Source organism: Sturnira hondurensis, unplaced genomic scaffold, assembly GCF_014824575.4.
Source record: "Sturnira hondurensis isolate 20B ecotype Veracruz unplaced genomic scaffold, ASM1482457v3 Scaffold0023344, whole genome shotgun sequence".
Classification (NCBI taxonomy): Eukaryota; Metazoa; Chordata; class Mammalia; order Chiroptera; family Phyllostomidae; genus Sturnira; species Sturnira hondurensis.
The window spans coordinates 1-24094 of NW_028095975.1; the positions used below are offsets into that span (position 1 = coordinate 1).

General features: G+C 39.2%; 1 protein-coding gene across 1 annotated transcript; it reads right to left on the minus strand.

Moving 5' to 3' along the window:
- Window positions 1-16: 16 nt before the first annotated feature.
- Window positions 17-22051, minus strand: LOC118980779 (membrane cofactor protein-like). The gene is made up of 7 exons (XM_037037417.1): window positions 21815-22051; window positions 11215-11403; window positions 10795-10888; window positions 3285-3370; window positions 2507-2701; window positions 942-1124; window positions 17-108 (listed from the first exon to the last, which is right to left on the minus strand). The coding sequence occupies exons 1-7, from the start codon at window positions 21933-21935 to the stop codon at window positions 17-19; spliced, it is 960 nt and encodes a 319-aa protein (XP_036893312.1). The 5' UTR covers window positions 21936-22051.
- Window positions 22052-24094: the final 2043 nt, after the last annotated feature.

The following is a 24094-nucleotide window of genomic DNA, read 5'->3' on the forward strand; positions in this document are numbered from 1 at the left end:
GAATGAGTATAAATTATCAGATATTTAAAAGATTTTTAAATATATAAGCAGATGTTACTAAACCTGGGGCAGTGGAAGCTGGAGTTGTTGTGCTGGGAGGAGCTGGCACTGGAAAGAAAATGTCACCTGGATTAACCCCTCAGGAATTATTGTTCTTTCACTGATATAAAATTCATGACTTACTTAGATGAAAATACTCATGCTTCAATTTTCTTAAAAATGGTTGCTACCTAATGTTATACATAAAAAAAGCTGAAGAGCCCTGGCTGGCGTAGCTCAGTGGATTGAGCGCGGGCCTGGGAACCACACAATCGCAGTTTGATTCCCAGTCAGGGCACATGCCTGGGTTGCAGGCCAGTTCCCAGCAGGGGACGCACAAGAGGCAACCATACATGGATATTTCTCTCCCTCTCTCCTTCCCTTCTCCTCTAAAGATAAATACATAAAGTCTTTAAAAAAAAAGAATTGTGGCCCTGGCTGGTGTAGCTCAGTGGATTGAGCGCGGGCCTGTGAACCAGATGATCAAGGTTCGATTCCCAGTCAGGGCACATGCCTGGGTTGCAGGCCATTTCCCGGCAGGGGCCAGTTCCCAGCAGGGGATGCACGAGAAGCAACCATACATTGATGTTTCTCTTCCTCTCTCCTTCCCTTCCCCTCTAAAGATAAATAAATAAAATATTTTTTAAAAAAACTGTGCACCCCTTTTTAAAAAAAAATAAAAGAAAATAAAAAAAGCTGAAGAACAATTTATATACCTGGGTGAAATATATAACATGCTAACCCTATGAAAACATGCAAAATAACAAGCAGAATTCTTTGTGGGTTTTACATGTCAAAACATAATTAAATACGAAAACTGTTTCATTTCAATTACTCTGTACCATTTATATTTAATATCAAAGAAAATCTAAACAAAAAATAAAGAAAAAGGCACTCTGTACCTGCAGTACACTGTGGCAGTTGTGGTTCCCAACTACTGTTAGCTCCGCAGACAACTGTCTCGCTGCCTTGAAGGTCAAAACCCTTCTTGCATCCAAGCTGAACCGTGTCTTGGTAGTAAAATTGTCTTTTATGCCCTGAACGCAGCACTCCGTTTTCCGGGACTGGAGAGTCACATTTGACTACTGCAAAGTGAAGAAATATCAGAATTAATGGAAAACCAGTTAAATATAGGATGTTCATTATGGACATTGTTTTTAATGTTCTTGAAATGTTTCTGTCTGGTTTTAGTACCAGGGCAATGCAATCCTCATGAAGTGTAATAAGATGAGTCCCTCCACCCGCTTTTGCATTTTCCTGAAGAGTGTGTGTAGATCTGCTAACATTCATTCCTGAAATGTTTAACAGATTCCCCAGGGAGAAGAGTCTTTTTATGAGAAGGTTTAAGTTGTCAGAATTCTAGGCATAAAGTTGTGTTATTCTCTTTCACCCTTTAAATATCTGCTGGATATATTCTGTGATGTCACTATTTTAATTCTTGATCTTAATAATTTGTGTTTTCTTTTTTTCTTGTCAGACAGGTTATATGTTAAAAGATTTTACTGTTCTTCTCCAAGAACTATGTGTTAGTTTCATCAATTCACTCTACTGTTTTTCTCTTTTCAGTTTCGTTGATTTCTATCTGTATTCTTTCCTTTTGTTTCCTTGCACAGAGTACAATTTGCTCTTCTCTTTTTAAGTTCATAAGGTGGGAACTTAGATTACTGATGAAACATTTCCCCTTTTCTGATACAGGTATGACATGCTATTAATATCTTATTAAGCACTTCTTTTGCTGTATCCCCAATATTTTGATATGTTGATATGTTGTATTTTTATTTTCATTCAATTCAAAACACCCTTTAATTCTGCTTGTAAAGTCTTGTTTCATTGGTTAGAAGTGTCTTGCATAATTTTCATATATTTGGGGATTTTATAGGTATCTTTATTTTGATTTCTACATTCATTCCATTGTGATCAGATAATGTAAATGATTTCAATATTTTGAAAATTTTAAACATTATCTTCATGCCTAGAATATGTAATTAGATAATGTCCCCTTTGCACTTGACAAGAGTAATTATTTTGATATTATTCAGGGGTTCCTTTCTTTCAAGAGTCAAACAGCCTCCAATGCCTCCCTGTTTTAAGTCACACTCTAATGCATTAAACGTTGTTTTTAAAGTGCAGGCATATGTCAAAGATATAGCGGGTTTGGTATCAAACCACAGCAATAAAATAAGTATTGTAATAAAGCAAGGTGTAATGTTTTTGCTGGTGAGGATCTTGCCTTCGATTTTTAATAAGCAGCCCAACTCATGCACCTACACAGTAATTCACAATGTATAAATCGGAATGTCAAGAATGTGTGGCAAAGGCTGAGGAACTTCGCTTTTTAAAAATTAAGCTAGAAACCAACAACAGAGTGAACAAGCACACAGGAGTGTTTTGTTTACTTGTTGGTAAACTATTTACAAAATATTTCTATACTATTTACAAATGAAGAAATAAATAAAAATATTATTACCTTTGCACACAGGAGCGTTACTACTCCATTTATTATGCCCAGAACAAATAAGCATGCTCTCTCCAATAAGTGAGTATTTATCTGGTCCACTTGAAGGATTACAACGATAAATTACTACTTCATTATATTCATATGTTTCCTTCTGACTGCTGGTGACACCATTTTCTATTTGTTCAGGTGGCTCACACAAAATCTCTTAAAAAGAGAAAAAAAAGAGGACAGGAAAGGCAAAAGAAAAAATAAAAGATTAAGACACCATTAGTAACATCCACTGAATTGCCTTCAATAAATTCACTAACATATTATTTCTATAATCTAATTGTAAATCCAGTCTCCATTTCGAAGAAAGTTTCTTTGAAAAAATGTATTATCTTTTTTGATTTTCATCCATAAGAGTATGTGGTGAAATATGCCAAAGGTACAAATGGTGCATTAATGCAGCCACCAAAATCCTGAAGTCTTCCTTTAAAAAGCCAGCTATTAATAGATTTGCAAACATGTAAAGTAATGCCACTATTCTCACTATTTGGAAAATTGTGGTTTTTCATAAAAAATATATTGCATATTAGCATGTACTGTGCTCACTGTTCTTAATAATGAATTAATAAATATTATTTTTAAAACATTTTAGTTTTAATTCCAGTGTAATGAATAGCAATAGCCGTATCACACCTGAAGAAAGTTATGTGGGGTCTTTTTAATTTAAAAGCATAAAGTCGAGCCAAGGCCAAAAGTTTGAGAATGACTGATCTAAATTCTAAATACAGAGTATACTTACTTTCACAATGTGGGGGATCATCATCCCAAGCCACAGTATCTCCAGAAATCTCGCAATGGAGAGTTGCTTTTCCAACTAAGTAATAACTAAATAAGAAAAAAAAGGTTAGTTTTGTTTTATTTTTTACCAGTTAATACAATGCACATAATAATGAAGACAATTTTATATGGTAGTTCTCCTACAATTCAGTAATTTGAGGAAGAAGTTTCTTAAACACCTATAACAAAAGTACTAAGTAAAGCTACGATTTAGTAAAGCATTTCTGCCTCTGAGCACACTCTGACCTAGAGCGAATTATCTACGTGTGTACCTGTCAACCTGGCCTCTTTACTCTCTCCAGCAGACACATCAACATTCACGTCTGTGCCCTAGTTCATGCCGTTCTGCCTACTCAGGACGATGACTGTGTAGACAGGTCAGGCCCTAGAGCTTCCCTGCCTGGATTTGAGTCCCAGCTCCACAACTGACTTATTGTTTGAGTTGGGCAATGGTTAATGGCTCTCTTTCTCAGCTTCCTCATCTATGAAAAGAGGATAATAGTATAAAGCTCGTGGGATTTTTGGGAGTAGCACATGAGTCAGCGTGGGTAATACCACGATGAGTGCTGCGTGCTGTGTAAGTTTTACATCTTATGAATATTCTTCAGATCAGAGTATCTTCCCAGAAGCTCAGGAAAACCCCTACTTGATGAAATCTCTAATGATTTAAATTCAGAGTATTTCCCCTGGACTGTCACTGTAATGATCACAAACACACCTATTCCTTTAACCGTTCTAATTTACATTGGCTTTGACATCTGTCTATTTATATTGTGCTTCTCAATAAGACAAAAACTTCTTTGAAAAGAGCCTATGTCTTAATCTTTTGGTACCTCTCAAAGTGCCCACCAGTTTCTAACTTTAAACTAGATATTTTTACTTAAGTAAACACATAGTCAGTGAAACTGCTGATAGCTGTTTCCAGCTGACTATTCATTCATTCAAGGCTCACTCATTGGTTCTGTTTTACAATGTATCAGGAGAGGATTCAGGGATGATGGTAGGGTAGCAAGCAACAAGAATCTGTCTTCCCATCTACACCACAATTACAGTGCTAGAATCTGCGTGATGTAGCTATTTTGGAACTCTGGGATCGCTAGAAAGCATGTAATTCCTAAGGGAGGAGTTGGACAGGGAAACTGCATTAACATTGGTCACTTTCAGATCTTAGCACTCTGGTGGTCACCCATTCCACTTCAACAGCAGGCAGCTGTGTGTTCCTAGCATAGCTTAAAAGCAGCCTGCAGAAACCAGGGAGGGTAAAAAAGAACTCTATCCTCATAAATATCCAGAATCTCTGCTTTTATTACAGACAGCTGCTTCTGACACAGAAAAGCAAACTAAAGAAGTGGGAAGTCAATATTATCATGTGTCCCCCACTATTGCATGCCTATTCATTGCCTACTGAAGTGACTTCTGGAAATTTAAAGATCCAGCATCCTTTGCTCCGCTCTTCAATTTTCACTTGTTCCTCTTTCAGGAGCCTGACATTAAAGCTAGGTCATGCAACCCTGGCCAGTGTGGCTCTGTTTGTTGGAGCATTGTCCAGTAAGCCAAAAGGTTGTGGGTTAGATTCCCAGTCAGGGCATATACAAGAAGCAACCAATGTGGTTTCTCTCTCACATCAATGATTCTCTGCATATCTGTCTCCCTCCTTTCCCCTCTCTAAAATCAATAAGCATGTCCTTGGGTGAGGATAAAAAACTAGGACATGGCATACATGGTGTAAGTTAAGTGATTGGACATGTCCAGGGGAAGGCTCAGAAAAGACCTTCAGTTTATGTATCAGGCTGATCCTCAGACCCTGAAACAGTCAAAACACCACAATGAACTAGAGAAAATAACAAGCCCTGGGAAAGAGAATTTGATTTCCAGAGTTACTTCATTATTAGATTCAGGTGTGCAGTTCAAGAAAGAAACAAGGCATACAAAGAAACAGGAGAGTGTGGTGCATTAAAGAAAATAAACTAACATAAATCATCCCTGAAAAAAATCTTATTGCAGATCAAACAAACAAACAAAGACTGTTTTACAGAAGCTTAAAGACAATGGAAGAAATATAGAAAGTTAAGAAAACAATGAATGTATGCAATGTGAACTAACACTCAGGAGATGGAAAACCTAAAAATAAACCAAAATGCAATTTTGGAATTGAAAAGCACAGTAACTTAAATGAAAAATTCACTAGAGGAATTAAAGGCAGTTTTTAGCAGGCAGAAGAAGGAATCAGCGAAGCTGAATAAAGGACAATGTAAATTACTGGGTCTGAAGAAGAGAAAGTACAAAGACTGAAGAGAAGTGGACAGAGCCCAAGGGACCAGCAGGACATCAATGCGCAGACCAACACATGCATTGTGAGACTCCCAGAAAGAGACGACAGAAAGATAGGGGCACAGAGAATATCTGAGGAAATACCAGTTGAAAAGTCTGGCAAATTTGATAAAAGACGCAAATATCCAAAGATCTCAACAAGACTCTAAGTAAGATGAACCCAAGAGACCCACACTAAAAAACATAATGATCAAATTTTCAAAAGCCAACGGCAGGATTTTAAAAGCTCCGAGAGAGAAGTGAATCTTCAGGTACAACGGATCCTAAACACGATCATCAGCAGACTTCTCATCAGAACCTTGGACGCCAGAGGCCAGTGAACTTAATAGACTCAATGTGATTAAAAAAACAAAAAACTATCAACCATCTATATCCTCAATCCAGCAAAACTGTACTCAAACAGGAGGGAGATAGTAAGATTTTTCCAGAAATAAAAGCTGAGGGAGTTGCTAACACTAGACCTCGGCTACAAAAAGCACAAGGGAGCCCTGAAAGGTGAAATTTTAAAAAGTAACCTGAAGTCATATGGGCAAATAAGCATTTCACTGCAGGTTCATACATGAGCAATTATTAAAGCTAGTATGATTGTAAGAAAGAAATGGTACCCATGATTTTTGTTTTCTATGGGATTTAAGAAAGTAATCCTTCAAAAGAAAATTATACACATTAGTGTGGAGGTTAGTATTACATTACCAACCAAAATGGTTGGGGACAGAGTTACGAAGGTGCAGTTTTTATAATATATTGAAATGAAGGTGGTGCAAATTCAAATTAGAGTATTTTAACTATAGGATTTTAAATACGACCTACAATGATAACTACAAACAGAAGCCCTATAAAATGGACACTAAAGTGAATAAAAAGAAATTTTAGCATTTCACTATAAAAATCAACTCAATAGAAAGGGAGAGATTAAAAAAAACTATGAGACATGTATAAAACTGGTAGTATAATCACAGAAACCATCCTTCCTATAATTTTTTTAAACTTAAAATGAGTATCCTCTCCGATCCAAAGACAGGCATTGGCAGAACGAATAAAAATGAAGGACATAACTATATGCTGTCTACAAGAGACTCACTTGAGAGACAAAGACACAAACAAGCTGAAAGCCAAAAAATGGAAAAGTATATTTTGTGCACACAGTGACCATGCGAGAGCAAAAGTGGCTACACTAATTCATACAACATACACTTTAAATCAAAAAGGGTTAAAAGAACAAAGAAGGACATTATATCTTAATAAGGGTTGAATAGTGCAAGAAGATGTAACATTTATAAATATTTATGCACCTAGTGACAGGTCTTCAAAATAGATGAGGCAAAAGCTGACAGAGCTGAAAGGAGAAACACACATTTGTCCATAATACACGTTTCTCCAATAATAGTTGAAGACTTCAGTACCTCACTCATGACAATGAATAGAACAACCAGACAGAAGATGAGTAAGAAAACAGTGGACTTCAACAATATAATTAACTAGATCTCCCAGACACAGACAGAGCACTCTATCCAGTAATAGAACACACCAGGTTCAAATGAGACATTTTCCAGGATAGACCATATTTTAGGCCACAAATTCATAACAGAAATTAACTTTATTAATAAATACATAGTTAATAAAAATTATGTTTGGCTAAAAACATTAAACAATAAATAGATTTTTAAAAAGAGATCATGCAAAGTATCTTCTTGACCACATGGGATGAAGTTAGAAATCAGTATCAAAAAGACTAAAAAATTCACAGCACTGTGAAAACCAAACAGCACACTTTTTTAAAAAAAGATTTTAATTATTTATTTTTAGAGGGGAAAGGAAGGAGAGAGAGAGAAATATCAATGTATGGTTGCCTCTCATGTGTCCCCTGCTGGGAACTGGCCTGCAACCCAGGCATGTGCCCTGACTGGGAATCGAACTGCGATCGTGTGGTTCGCAGGCCCGTGCTCAATCCACTGAGCCACACCAGCCAGGGCCCAAACAGCACACTTTTAAACAAACAATTGGATCAAAGAAGAAGTTGCCAATTATAAATTACTTTCAGATGAGTGAAAATAAAAGCACGACATCCCCAAATGTCCAATGTTCACTGCCCAGACAGTGAAAACAGTGCCAAGGGGGAATTTATAGCTATACAAGCTTATAATGAAAAGTGAGATCTGACATCAACAACCTAACCTCACAACTTGAGGAACTGGAAAAGGAGAACTAAACTCAAACTTTGTACAAGGAAGCAATAAAGATTAGAGCAGAGAGAAAAAACAAGAAAAACTCAGTGGATTGAGTGTGGGCCTGCGAACCACACGATCGCGGTTCGATTCCCAGTCAGGGCATGTGCCTGGGTTGTGGGGCAGTTCCCAGCAGGGGACTCATGAGAGGCAACCATACATTGATACTTCTCTCCTTCTCTCCTTCCCTTCCCCTCTATAGATAAATAAATAAAATCTTTTTTTTTAAAAAAAGAAGAAAGAAAAACAATAGAGAAAATGTATAATACCATAAGTTGGTTGTCTTAATCAACAAACTTTTAGCTAGATGGGCTAATAAAAAAAAGAAGACACAAATTATTAAAATCAGAAATGGACCTGGGGACATTGATACCAATTATATATCAGCTCAGTTGGGTAGAGCATATGTCAAGGTTGTGGGTTTGTTCCTGGTCAGGGCACACACAAGAATCAACTAACAAATGCATAAATAAGTGGAACAACAAATCGATGTTTTTCTTTCCCTCTCCCCCTTCCTCTCTCTCTCTCTCCACCAAAAAAAATCAATAAATATAATTCAAAAAATAATAAAACTTTAAAAAATACCCTCAAGATATAAAGCCACCTCCTGAGCCAACCTGGGGACACAGAGGTAATACCAATTGTAAAGAAATATAAATTATAAGAGTACTATGAATAATTTTATGCCAACAAATTAACTAACTAAGGTAAAATGGAAAAATTCCTGGAAACTCAAAACCAACCAACACTAAATCGCATAGATACAAAAAATCTAAGTGGACCTATAACTAGCAAAAAGACTGAGTCAGTAATCAAAAGTCTCCAAATAAAGAAAACCCCTGGACCCGATGGTTCATGGTGAATATTTAAAGAACTAAATCCAATCTTTCTCAAAAATTTTTTAGAAATTGAAGAGGATGGAAGTCTTCTGAACCCATTCTGTAAAACCAGCACTGTCATGATATCAACACTAGTCAAAGGCACCACAAAAAACTACAGATACATATTCCTTTTGAACCTACATGTATCAGTAAAACTCCTCAGTGAAAGATGACCAAACAGAATTGAGCAGCATGTTAAAAGTATTATTCACTATGACCAGGTGGGATTTTTTCCCGGAGGGCTAGGAGGACCCAACATAGGAAAATTAATTAATGCAATATGCTCTATCAGTAGAATAAAGGGTGAAAAAACACATGATCACCTCCATGATATAATAATAGCACTTGACAAAATGTAATACTCTTGCATGTTAACCATAACCTATAAACTAGGAAAATAAGGAAACTACCTCAAGATCATAAACACTATACAAGAAAAACCCACAGCAAATATCATACTCAGTGGTAAAAAGCTGGAAGATTTTCCTCTAAGATAAGGAACAATGCAAGGATGCTTGGATTTACCACTTCTGTTCAATACACTACTCGAAGTTCTAGCCAGAGCAACTAGACAAAACAAACCAACCAAAGTCATCCAAACTGGTTAGGAAGAAGTAAAATTATCAGTTTGCAGACACTATGGTCTCATATGTATAAAATTCTAAAGATTACAAACACATACACCCACAAATCCTGTTAGAACAAATGAATTCAGTAAATTAGCAGGACAGAAAGTTAATATTAAAAAATCAGTTGCATTTTCAAAACAAACAAACAAACAAACAAAATATAACCAAAGACACTGAAATAGAGAACAGGCTGACAGTTTCCAGAGGGGAGAGGGGAGGGAATTTCAGGGGAAAAGGGGAAGGGTTTACAGGAACAAGTATAAGGGACACATGGACAAAAACTAGGGGTGTCGAAATGGGAGGGAAGAGGGGAGGGCTGTATGGGTGGGCTGGGATGGGAGTAAAAGACAGAAAACTGTACTTGAACAACAATTAAAATAAATAAAAATAAATAAAAATTAAAAATCAGTTGTATTTTATAATGTACTATATTTACTCTATAATGTACCTTTTCCTAAATTTCCAATATTCCAAATATAACTATTAAAAGAACCCCATAAAACAAAGGCTACTACTATTAAGTGCTCAGTACCTCTTTTTGAGACCTTCATTACATCGTAGCAGTCTCAAAAATAAGGCTTTCTACTTAGGCAAGAGGGTCAAACTCATTTTAACTGGGGGCCACATCAGCCTCCCAGCTGCCTCCAAATGGCCAAAATAACTTTAGGACTGTATCAATGTAACTACTCCTTAACCTTTAAGAATTTGAAATTACATTTGGCCCTTTGAAGGCTGATGTGGCTCCCACATCAAATGAGTCTGACACTCCTGTGCTAAGAGGCCTTCACTACTATAATATGGTCCAAGCTAACCAGGTCCATTTTCATGTGGTAACATGTGACAGTCAGTTCAATATATGATTGTTTGGGGTTGGCAACCCTACCTCCCGTTTCTATAAGCCTTTCTACAACTCCAAGAGTTGACTATTTTGTGGGGGCGCTCTGGCCCTGGCTGGTGTGGCTCAGTCAGTTGGAGAGTGGTCCCGCAGACAGAAAGGGCACAGGTTTGACCCCTAGTCAGGGCCCATACCCAGGTTGTGAGAAGGCAACCAATTGACGGCCCCCACCCCCCTAAAAAGCAGTGAGAAAAATGTCCTCAGGTGAAGATGAAAAATAAAAATTACAAAATAAATAAATAACAAGGGTGCACTTCAATGTCAAGGAAAAGCCATCCTGATTACTATATTTTTAATATAGACATGTTTAATAAACATATTTATTAAACATATTTATATGTTTAATAAAACATTTAATATGTTTTAGTCTCCATAAAAAGCCCGAGAGATGATTAGCTCTAAGTACAACTTGTCACAGAGAAAGCAACATGAAGTCAACATTATAGGAATGCTTAGAAAAGAAGCAAAGCAAAAACAGAACTAGTAATATTTACCTATTTCCTCTACTTACCCCTCATTACAAGTATAGTTAGCCTCTGAACCAAACTGAAAAGTTCCACTGACTTGGCCATTTAGGGGTTCTCTTGGTTGTGGACATGGTTTTCCTGAAATTTTTCAAAAAATTTTGAAATGTGGGGTTTCATATAAATTTCAAAACAGGTGTGAATCAAAACGAGAATTCTATATCGCTCTACTGAATTTGTAGGAATATTATTTTCTTTCTTTAACTATTAAAAGACCAAATTTAATATTCACATTTACCCAGACAACCAACTGGCAAGAAAGAGATTACCTGGAAATTTTTTGAAGCCTAAAAAATACATTACTTTCTAAAATCAACTGTCGCATGAGAACACCATTATAACAGTGGAATATACATCCTAAATGTGAGAAAATCTCTAGTGCAATTTAAAGAGTTTTGTGTACTTACTTCTACAAGCCTCCTGGAGAGGTTCCCATGTGTTATTAGGCTGACAGGTAGAAGATGTGGCAAGAGGAGGAACGATACGTATGTATCCCGGGCGACACTGATATTCTACACTGTTCCCAGGTTGATACACATTATCAAGAGAATCTTTGATCTTCATAGATTCATATCTCAGTGGAGCACCACAGGCATCTGGGCATAACAGAATAAGAACGTAAAAGTAAAACTTTTCTTTTTTTCACCAGCCATGGATTATAGCCCAGCAGCGGGCATTTAGGACAGAATAAAGGGAAAGATCATTGGCAAGATTTTAAGTGACTGTTCGGTGCTTTTACAGGATGAGGTACCACACCTGATTTAAGTGACATTCAATTAGCTTTTGGTTTCTTGGGGAATAAGAGGAATATTCATTCACCAGTAAATTAAAGAGACAGCAGCAATATTTTTGGTTTTAAAATGTATTTATAGGTATGCAACCTTCACCAGTTTTCTAAGTTCTTATCACACTCATTGTTCACCTAAGAAGACTTCTGCAGTACATAACCCTTGATCAGATCACTCTTCCACACTTTGAAACACAAACTGATGATGATGACTTGTCACTTCAGGCTCAGTCTCCTTTTGGGAGGCAAGTTTCAAGAGGTCAGGGGTCAATCATATGCTTTATTTTCCTACTACACTCTGTACCCAGTGGGTGCTCAAGAAATGCTATGGTAAGAGGTAATTATTATTTAAGCATTGTGGATTTTATAGATCAAAATAAATATGGACTAAACTACTTCAAAATATAAGGCTTAATTTCATATTAGTGAAATGAACATTTTATAAGTGAATAATTTCATTGCTTTGAATGATCTTATAGGGGAAAAAAATCTGATTTCTTGACATTACTTTAAATACACAACTGAGCCCTGGCTGGTGTAGCTCAGTGGACTGAGCTCGGGCCTGCGAACCACACAATCGCGGTTCGATTCCCAGTCAGGGCACATGCCTGGGTTGCAGGCCAGTTCCCAGCAGGGGACTCATGAGAAGCAACCATACATTGATAATTCTCTCCTTCTCTCCTTCCCTTCCCCTCTAAAGATAAATAAATACAATCTTTTAATAAATAAATAAATAAATAAATACACAACTGACCTCTGAAAGATGCCGGGGCTTGGGTTCACCGGCCCCCATGCAGTTGAAAATCTACATATAACTTTGACTTCGACAAAACTTAGAGTGTTCCCTCTGTATCAGTGGGGGATCGATTCCAGGACTCCCCGTGGATACAAAAACCCCTGGATGCTCAAGTATATATATTAAAGCGATGGATTGGGGAATAATGCATACAGTATGTCCTCTGCATTGTCAAACTTCCAACCTCAGATGGAAAATACTGTTGGCTGTTTCCATAGATGTGAAACCCAGATACCAGACAGACAATATATTTACACAAAAAAATGTGCATGTCAGTGAATGCAGACAGTCAAATCCATGTTGTTCTAGGGTCAACAGTAATTTAATCTTCCTTCACTAATCAATGAATCATTCATGACCTCAGAAGCTGTCTGAGGTACCTGTTGAGGCTGTGTATCCAATATATCCCTACAGCAAAGCTATGATATTCTATGCTTTTAGACTTTTTTACTTCTGAATTTTTTTGGGGGGGATGGCTATTTTCACTCCCTTGAATAGTATCATCTCTCCTTTAGCAATTCGTTTTCCTTTAAATTATCTGTGGACTTGAAAAACCTAACAGACATGTTAGAACAATTATGTAGAATAATGTAATGGAGACACATATAGTCCTAAAGGGCTAAAAGAATGCCGAGGCCTCTCCTACAAGATTAAGGACCTAAGGAGAAAAATTTGTTTTGATTCCTGAGAAATCTTTCCTTTCTTACTCCTTGGATTGATCATACTTCAAACTGAGAGACTAATAAAGATAAACAAGTAAAATTTTACTCTTCGTCGAAGTCAAATTCTAAATGCTAAAATTCTCTATATATACATAGTCCAATATTTCATTTCCATCATGTCCTGAAATTCACCTACTGGCAAAAGTTTTCGACATTTTCAGTATGCTGACCTCAGTATCTAAATTCTCCTCAATCAACTGCTAAAAAAAAAAAACAAGCAAACCAGAAGCCTTAATAATTAAAAACTAAAAATTGTTTAAAAAGAGGATTCCTGGTTAAAAGCACTGTTTAAAAAGAGGTAAGTTTAATAACATTACTTTTACTTAATACCCTGAGCTAGATGTTGGCACTTTCAACAGGAAAACCAACATGGCCTAGGAATGCTATATAATTCCGTTCAGATACAAATGAATAACATCCTCCTAGAATTTCCTGGAACCAACAAGAAAATAAAAAATCAAGTAATAGCATGCCTGTGATTAAATTATACAAGTATTCTTTGTTTCATGCATTCAATTTCAGTAACTATCTTGAAAGCCAATATAGTGAGAATTCCTAAGAAGACTTCCACATACATAGTCCCCATATGGAAAAGGAAAAAATCAGTAAGATAGTTTAATCCATTCAATTAATTAGAAGCATTTCTTCCCACTAACATGCATCATGAAAGACACGCTTCCACCAATGAGCAGAGTGTTACTTGTGGTTTGGCAACCAGTTGATCTCAAGCTTTAAACACTGTAATAATTGAGCTAATACCACACTTTTTACTTAGCAAATTTCCTCCCTTGCTCAGAACACTGAATTTTCTTCCAATGAATATGTTCAAACTAAACATTCCCAGATGCACAAATACAGCATCTTGATTTAGTTTTTTTCTAGGTAGTTTAAGTACAATTATTACTTGGCTGTAATACTATATTTCAACAGTAGGTGACATTATGTAATATGATGGGCTGCATCTAGAAAATTTTCCAATGTTCAAGGTGAGTTTTAGGAAAGCGATACAGTTTTCTGGCCAAAAGAACTGTTCACCTTGTCTGCATCTGCCAACACTGGGTAAGTACTTTCTACCTGTTTGCAAAAATTAAAACCACTTTCTCACATGAGGACACACACAGCCCCACCCAGATGGTGCCTTCAGAAAATCATGGTCTCTGACCAAACTGGAGCCCAGTGAAACCTGACCATCCTGCTCCTTCACTCACTGTCTATACAACCTTTTAAAGACTTTCTCTGCTTCTCAAAATACAGACTCTGGCATCTACACCTGTCCATTTTATTTCTCACGTCCTCATTTCTAGGTTTACAAAATCATTGAAATGACTTTGAAAGTCATTAAGTGGCCTTCTTGTTTTTCAATGAATCCTAACATCTTTAAAAATATTTTTTATTGAATCCTAATATTTTCTTTCTCAGTAATTCCAGTGACTCCATCTATAACAGCTGGGGCTAGTGATCATTCTGTCTTTGTTCCTTTCTGTCTGAAAGGCTCTTTGGTTTCCGGGGCAGCACAACCACCGTGGTTTGTGGCTTGTCCTCTGGCTAGTTTTCCTTCTCTGCCTGATCGGATAATGGGATGCTCCTAATAGTCTTTCTGGGAACTCTTGTTATTTCATTCTGCGTACCCCCTGGGTGGGTAGATACACTCCCACAACCTTGTTACCCCTGAGAAGAGCTGCCTCCCAAATCCCTCTCCATCCTAGACCTCTCTACGTGGGGTGCTAGGTCTACATATGCAGTGCCACTCCACACAACTCCACTCAGGAAGTGTCATGCTGTCTTAAGTAACATAATGAATTCACCCTTTTGATTCTTCACATTCACACATACCCAGCAAACAAGTTACACTGTTTCTGCAATTGAATGCCGTTCATCCTTTTCTACAGCCACTGTCATTCATCTGGATTGTGACCAGTTTCTAGATGGGTCTCCTCGCCTACCTTGGTGCTATCCATTCAATCCATTTTTCATCATGCTACCAGAGTAATGTTGCTGACACAGTAACCAAGGACCTCCCAAGCCAGATACTTTTCAATGGATACCCAATGCCCTCAAGACAAGGCTCCTTGAGGAGCCTTAAGATATCGAAGGCTCCTCAACATGGCTAAAGACTTTTACACTACAATCTGTCACTATCTGAATCCTGCTTTCTCTTGCACACTATTGTCAAACCATATTCAACCCCTTGTGTGCCTATTACATCACTCAAATTACGTTAGACTCCAGGCCTGCATGCCTCATTTTACTTCAGTTTTGACCAGAGACCCTTGTCAGTCTTCCTACCCACTTACCCTTCAGTTTCAGCCTAGGTGCCCAATCTTCCTTGTGGCTCTTGACATCTCTCACTCAAAATACTGGGATGTCATCATGATATCCCAGTACAGTTTTCATAGAACTTTTCATATTGTAATTCTTTAGCTTTATTCCCTACAAGGCTGTCACCTCCTTGAGGATCTCATCTCATTCATTGCTGCATTTCCAGTACCTAGTATCAGAGCTGAATGCGCACTGTTTATCAGTTGTATACACCCAGATCAAAACTCACATTCTTTACTATTTAGCCAACTGGTTCCAGAGATAGCTGCAAATCCTAATCATCTTCTTCTGTTTTTGCCCGGATTCACTTTTTTCCCATTGGTTGTTATAGATATTTCCCTTTAGGGCATTTTAAATTTCTTTCATGTCAAAATATTCATGCTTAGTTTAAAATGAACCCATTCTCCATTACTGCTATTATTAGAAATGGTATTTCAACATTAGCAAAGGTGGACTCTAGGCCAGCACAGTTTTGGCACAAGCAGCCTGGTTCCAAAAGGAATAGGCCTAAAATTCATCACAGCCACAATGGAACAGCTTGATTTCAAGAGTCAGGCAGAAGTGCTAACTGAGCCCCCTCAGACAAAACAAGGCCTTAACCAGAGAAGTATAAGACTTAATTAGACCTGGAGGAAACACCTTTCAGGCTGACTTCTCATGTTTCAGAAATGGCTCTTATTTAAGTGCCAAATATTATGTTGGAATGCGATTATCAACACCCTTTGATGTCATTGAAGAGGCATTTTTACCTCTGGCTACCACAGCCCAGCAAGCTCAAAGGGGCCTGCACCCTAGCCAAAGGCCTAACTGCTGACATTTCTACTGATAGCAGAGATGCTTTCAGAGTAGTTAATGATTTGGAATGCTGTGGAAGCAACACGGTTTTCTTACTCCAGCTGAAAAAAATTTAGAGTGGTCCATACATTCAGAAAATTTTAGATGCTACACTTTTCTCTGCTGCTTTAGCTATTATTAAGATCTCAGGGTATTCTAAACTTGACTCTCTGGAAGCTAAAGGAAAATCTCTCTGCTGATACTTCCGCAAGGAATGCTGTCCTTAAAAGGAGCCAAGGGCAGTCAAACCTCTGGCATGGTGAAGGGGGTACTTTCCCAAGTGATAACTTATAAAAACTGCTATAGTGGCTCACTAACTGGCCTCAGGAAAAGAAAAACAAAGTTGAAAATGCTACAATTGTTGATAACAACCAGAGGCTCTAAAATTCCTACTCCTAACTACTGTACAGGCATGAAACCATTGGTTCACTGACAGAATTATAGCATTTATGAATCAGCATTGGTAGGGAACTATTAACAAGGCCCCCCAAAGCACCTACTTGTCCAAAGTACAACCCAGGAAAGTCTGATCCAACTGCTCCCGGACATTTTGCAGTCCTGCAGATGATTTCCAGACAGCTCTCCCATCTCATGTACATAACTATATTTCAGTCATGATCTGTATGTTTTCTTACTAGACCGAAGCTTTGCCTTACAGACAGGCTACGGCCTTTTCTGCAGCTAAGTTCTTGTGGAAAAGATTGTCCCTACACAGAAAACCCCTCCAGAACCCATAGGAATCCGGGAACCCATTTTACCAGTCAGGTGCTTCGATAGGTTTGTGCTCTGTGGCCCGGCTGACAACACTCTCACTGTGCTGACAGACTCAGGTTTAGTCAAATGCACTAACAACGTTAAGACTCAAATGGCTAAGTTTGCAGAAATCCTCTAAATACTTTGGCCAAGAGCACTGTGGCTGGTCCTTCTAAAGCTCACATCTACCTCCTTCGGAATTTAAACTCTCAGTCTTGGAGATAGTCACAGAGAGCCCAATGCACCTGATCCCTGCCTCTTTTGATCCACAGCTTAGGAAGGGAAATATACTTCAATATTCTAAAGGCCTAAATTCATCTCTCAAAATTAACCATGTTCTATTTTTTTAAAAAAAAAGTCATTTCACAGTGCACTCCAGGAAGACCTTACACAACACACGGCGCCCTGGACACTTCATCTGTTGGGAAAGACACCTCCCAGAAAGGTTCTTTTCAACTTCGATACAAAGGCCCCTGTTAGGTCCTGCAAACCTACCCTTCCGCTGCCAAACTATAGCCAATAGACTCCACCACACGTTTGATAAAAGCAAGTGATCCTGACTGAGCCTGCATACCACCTGGAGACCTGCAGATAAAAAATTTCCCCAAACTGATGCAGAGTACACCTGAGGACTGTTCAGACCAGGCCAGTAAGGGGGCTTAAAATTCACAGAAGTCTCTATTTCACCTAGACTAATAACTGATCATGCATTCTTATCCAATTCATAGTCTCTGAATTTGCAACCTATAGGCTATATTGTATTACTAAGACATTGTGTTCCAGCTTCTTTCAAAATAACAATACTATTTAACTGCTTCATCTTTGATTCCTGTATTGTGTCTTCCCAAAGCTTTTATTTAATTCTTTCAGTTCTGAGCATCCTTTTGTCAGATTCACTATTCTAATATACCAACTGGAGATAGGTAATTCCTGAGAGATTGCCCCTCGCCCCACTTATCACTCAAATATGATCACAAAAGGTTTACAATTTACATGTTGTCCCTTGATGCCAGAGAACCTTTCCTGAGAAACACATGAAACATGATACTCAGGAAAGGTCTTTCCTGGCATCAAGGGCCAAAGGGCAGTGAATCCAGAAAAACCTGACTCTTTTTTTTTTTTTAATATTTTATTTTACTTATTTATTTATTGATTTATTTATCTTTAGAGGGGAAGGAGAGAGGGAGAGAAACATCAATGTATGGTTGCCTTTTGTGCGACCCCTGCTGGTAGTTAGCCTGCAAGGAACCGGCCTGCAACCCAGGCATGTGCCCTGACTGGGAATCGAACCGAGATCCTCTGGTTCGCAGGCCCGCGCTCAATCCACTGAGCTACGCCAGCCAGGGCAGAAAAACCTGACTCTTAATCAGTAATGATTTCCGAGAAATATCTTTATCTAAAGGGGGGTATGTGAAACTTAATAAATAGAAACCTCATTTAAAATGGAGTCAGGAGCCCTTGCCAGTGTGGCTCAGTTGGTTGGCTCATTGTCCTGTATACCAAAAGGTTGGGGATTCAATTCCCCATCTGGGAACATATAATAGGTCAGGGGTTCAATCCCTAATTGGGGTGCATATGGGAGGCAACCAATTGATGTTTCTCTCTCACCCCCTCCCTAAACTCAATAAACATATTTTAAAAAATAAATAAATGGAGTCAGAAGGCTAGAAAAGAAAACTCTCACACACATAATAATCAGCACACACACTAATGATACCAACTGTTAGACACCTTACTTTGCATCTCCCACGGGAAGTGATACTATTTTGCTGCTGCATCACAAGAAAAGATTCCTCTTTGCCTGTTAACAGCTTAGCCAAAGACAGACTGCCATAACGCAAGCCATGAAAAGTCACTGTACCTCAAACTTTCAGTTCCCTTCTTTCTTTCTCTGGACTTGTTCTCAGTTGACCTTTAGACCACATGTCCCAAAATGCAATTTTATGTTGTTCCTGAATAAACCCATTTTGCCGGAGATGTATCTGGCTGCCTATTTGTTTAAGGAAAACAGATAACAGAATGTTCCTCTTAGAAACAGGAGGAATTTTTCTCCTGAGCTCTAAGACCCAGCTGAATATTATCTTTAACTTCCTGATACTTAATATGGATACAAGAGTATTGATACTGAGGCAAGGAATGGAGCATTTGGAACCACTGTGTGACAAGATATGCAAGATCTCTGTATTCTACTGGGGAGAGAACATAGGTTTGAAAGAGTAACTACAAGGTAGAGATGATCTGAACCAAATGTGTGTGTGTCTACACAAGATAAGGTGGCCACAGAAGGTTCCTCTGAGGAAGTAAGATCATAACTGAGTTTGAAGGGTAAAAAGGAGCCAGTTACACAAGAGGCAGCAGGAAATGTTCCCACACTGAGGGACAGCAAGTGCAGAAGCCCGGAAGCAGCAGAGTTTGGCCTGTCTCATGAGCAGGAAAGTCTTCCCTTGACCAGTCATTTGTTAAATGCTGTCAGAGAATCATGCTCCTTCCCTCCAGGGCACCTGTCTGGGGTTATAACGTACAAGTATTATGGTTTGGTTACTGTCTGCCAGTCCTAATAAATTTCAGTAAATATTGACTAAACGCCTACTGTGTGCCTGGCACTGGGGATCTAACAGTGAGCAAAACACAGTCCCTGTTTATGTTTGTGTGTGCAGGTGTAAACAAATAAATATGAAAAATGATCATGAAAATATGAATAGTTTGTTACTGCTCACCAGTGTACCTCCAGAATCAGCCCAGGGCATGGCACATTTGTGGCAAATATTTATTGAATGAATTCTGCTCAGACAGAACAAAACATGCAAACTGTACATGTAACAGGATCCCCAAAATAACTTGGGTGTAGATATACACATGCATATAAGACAGCTGGAAATACACAAAAGTATTCAATGGTTGTCCTTTTGAGACAAGATAGTGAGAAGCTAGGAAAATTCCTTAGCAAGAGAAATAGGGAAACAGAAAGAGCCAAACACAGTGGCCAAGCAATTTACAGTCAGGTACAGACTGTCACCAAGGCAAAGGCCCCAAGTGGCTGGCATGGGGCAAAATTGGTAAAATAAGGACTTCACTCCCAGGGTAACATTTCCTCCCTGGAGAAAACATCTAGGCCTCAGTTGTATTTCAGTTCCAGACCCAGAAAAGCAGCAAAACCAGGTGGAAGACTCCAGGACCAACTGCAAGGACTAAAGACCTGCCCTGTCATTGACCAATAAGCAAAGACCATGACCCTAAAAAAGCACACCTAGAGAACTGATGAAAACAGAAGATACCCTCCCCTAAGACCTCCCCAAAGATTCCCACCTGCAAGAATAAGATAAAAGCCTCAAGAAAAAGGACCCAGTGCACACTCTCTCTCTGCAGAGCAGCCTGCACCATTTCCTTTCCCTTCTTCTCCCCGCACGTCTTTCTTCACAGGTGCATGTCTTCTAAACTCTCAGGCAATGGGCAGCTGTCAGCTGTCGGAGGCTGATCCCCTGAACCTGTCCCAAAGGCCTCTGTTTCTGACTTCTAGTGAACTAAGACAGCCAAGCCTAGGCTCTCCTATTGCTTCTTCTATGCTAAGCCCTTCCCTGTGTTTCATTCTTCTCAGCTTTAATAAATGTATCCTCACAGTCACCTGGACTCCTGCTATGAAATCTTTCCTACACAAAGTCAAGAACCCACACATTACATCTAGCGATAGGCAGACCCACTCAGGGCCAGGCCCCTGTCTGGTGACACTTTGATTGTGTATATTTTATACAATAAGCATGTCGTGTCTTTTTAGCATATTAAGTACTTATTCCATTCAGTGAAAAACAAAGCAAATTTATAGTGAATGGGCCTTCAGCCTTAGTTTATGACCTGTAGGGGAAAACCGTATTAACATGATTTGTTGTCTGTTTCTTAGGATACTAAATTCTCACTAGGTTTGTCTACCAATGTTTCTTAGGTTACTTCGCACGTCCTCTCAAATATGACTTAACCTAATGAAAAAAAAAAAGGTCAAAAAAGCCACTTGGTAATTGAATAGGACAACTGCGTATCCTTGATGGGAACAAGAAGATCACTGGGGTGGGGGGGAGCACAACAGCCTGCAAATTAATACTAATATGAATTTAGGAAACAAGGAGCCTGTTTACTCTAAACACAAAAGGCACTGGGCACTTTTCCAAAACCGCATCTCTCACTTATGGGCTCAATATGCGCTCCCCAGTACCCATATAAAGCAAGCAGTGAGCTTTCTTGCCCCATATTCAGCACAGATGCCTTGGCCACTTCCGTAAGGCACAAACCCGCTAATACCCGGCCCTGGCTCCAGCACCCACTACACAACCCAGTGGGGTACAAACACCCCACTCATCACAAAACACCACCCCGCCTAAGAAACACTGCAAACACTTCCCACCTTAAGGCCCCAGCAATATCCCCATGCATCTGGGCTCTCAAGATAAAGCCGTCACTTTGAGCACCGGGTCTGCGCTTCCTATCCAGCATCGATCGGTCCCGAAACACCTGCAAGCTTTTGCTTGGCCCAGGGCAAATACTAGCCGCGCCCAGCACCCTGCAAGGCTGTGTCGATCACGAAACAACCTTCACCGCTGGCACTGCAGAGTCCCCAATCCCCTGCACAACACAACCCGGAGAAGCTGTGGCCATGCGGTCACATCAACTCCGGAACATGTGGCTCGACCAAGCCCTGTGTCTCCTACAGGACCCACCAAGCAAACCCTTCCCCGCCCTCGGCTCCAATCGGTCTACTGCAGACCTGCTGCAGTTCGACTCCGGGGGGTACCTTTCCAGGCCCTTACCGGTGGATGTGGGTAGCAGGACCACTAGGACCACTAGAAGGACCCCAACAAAGCTCCAAGAAGAAAAGGAACTCTCGGGGCGGCAGGCAGAGGTCGTTCGAGACCGGCAGGAAGCCGTCATTTTCCGGGAGGTTAGCGAGAAACCTGAGAACCGGTCCACACCCAGCCAAACTTCAGACTCACAGCAGTTTAAGCACAGAACCACGGTTGTGTACTGCCTGGGCTACGCCCAAGAGGAAGTGACGGCTAACTGGAATCGGGCGGGACTAAAGGCGAGCTGCAAGGCGGGGCTTCGGTGCTGGGTTGGTGTCTCAGTTGGAGAGGGGAACAGGGCGTGGCCTGGCCGAGGACTAAACCAATCGGCTTCGCAGGAAGCTCAGGCCCCGCCCACACTCCCGGGACTAACTACTTACCTATGCGGAAGCACCGACGCAGTTTGCGGGAAGTGGTGTTTCAACCCTGAGATTATCTCGAAATAGGCGGTTACCACCCTACTCAGGAAGGGTGGGGAGGGAACAGCCAAGTTTGCGCTATTTCCGGAGCCCTAGATCGGAGAATAAAGCGCATCGACATGAAAATAGAAACCCCGAAACTAGGATAGAGGTTCGCATAGGGGGCCCACGCCCTTTAAGGCTCCACTTTTGTCTTGGGGCCTCCAGACTGTCAGTAGTGCCAGGGCCCATGGTCAACGTTTGGCATTAATCAGGCATTATTAGGGACAATACTTGAGATTTCCATGGCTGAAAGTGTGTACTGAATCCTCTCAAGGCCAGCTATATTTCAAAATCACAAAGATGGTTTGGCCACTGCACCCCCAATCCCAATGTAAATGACTTTACCCCTACTTCTCCTAGAGAAACCCTGGGAAGGTAAATTAATAACCTGGCCATAAGCATAAGAAGGCCTTGCCCTTGAGCAACTGTTTCTTTGAAGAGGAAATATACATGAATGAAAACGGTGAGGACAAATTAATGCCTAATTCTTGGAAACAATGAATGCCGTTGTTGTTGGAATAGGTAGGGATTAATAATAGGGAGAATTTTTCTGATTCAATGGCCTCTCAATGCTAAAAATATAAGAATGAGCAAGATTTATTTGTTGAATTGTGAGTAAACCTGTATGACTAATAAAAGAAAAGGGTAACTTGACCAGTATTAAAACAACAAACAAAAAGATTTAACATTTTCTTCCTACTAGTTGCAAAGAATAAAAATGTCAACAATGCGAGTAAATATTGGGAGGTCCAGCACCCACAAAACTTTAGTTTTTAAAATAACGTTGTCAAGTGTTTTTGAAAACAAGAGTTTTGAACTCTTGTTTTATTGAAACAAGAGTTCCACTTAGAATTCATCCCACAGAGGTTATCAGACCTGTGAGCAAAGATGTATAATTCTGGAAAAAATATAAGATCTTAAGTGTCTAGCAGAAGTATAAGAAATTTTTGCTAGGTGACTAATGGGATAGAAATCTCTTCAGTAAGCAATGTAAAAAAATATTGATATGAGAGACTATGCTCTATTCTTAAGTGAAAAGATCAGATTCCAAATCAGTACTTTTGGCATTTCTTTTATAAAACAAAAGTCGTGTATTGATACACATAAAGAGAGATTAATTGGAAATATACCAAAATAACTAGTAGTTCATAGGATCGTGCCTATTTCATTTTTTGTGCTTTTCAGTTTTCTGTATTGACCACATTACATGTGAAATCAGGTAAAGAAAACATTTTAATAACCCAACTTTTATATCAATGTCTACTTTGTTCACAGAATGGTGATAGAAACTATCACAAAGGGTTAAGGAATGAGAGGATGGTGAGGAAATGGAAGATCTCAGTACAAATCTCAAATACATCTGGGATTACAGAAAGTTATATATATTTAAACAATTTTGCATCTGAAATGTACTGATGAAGACTTTCAGAGTTCAACAAATCATGGAATTTCCCCTTCCTCCCAGACCAACACAATGTCTGGATTTTCAGCTGAGCAAAATGGCAGTAAGTGGAATTGTATAAAATAAAGACCTTAGAATCTTGGATTATTAAATTCGGACACTCCATGATGACACTTACTTGGAGGAAGTATAATTAAGGTAATAAATAGGAACTCATTAAAGTGTAATTATCATTTTTCTTAATTATCACAAGTATAAAAGTGTGATGTAACAGAAATGTTCTGTTGTGGTGGTGGGAAGGTGCACTCTACCCACAGAGTGCCCCTTGCTGCCATGGGTGAGAATGAGTCTACCAAGACATGGTCTGCTTGGGGAGGAAAGGCT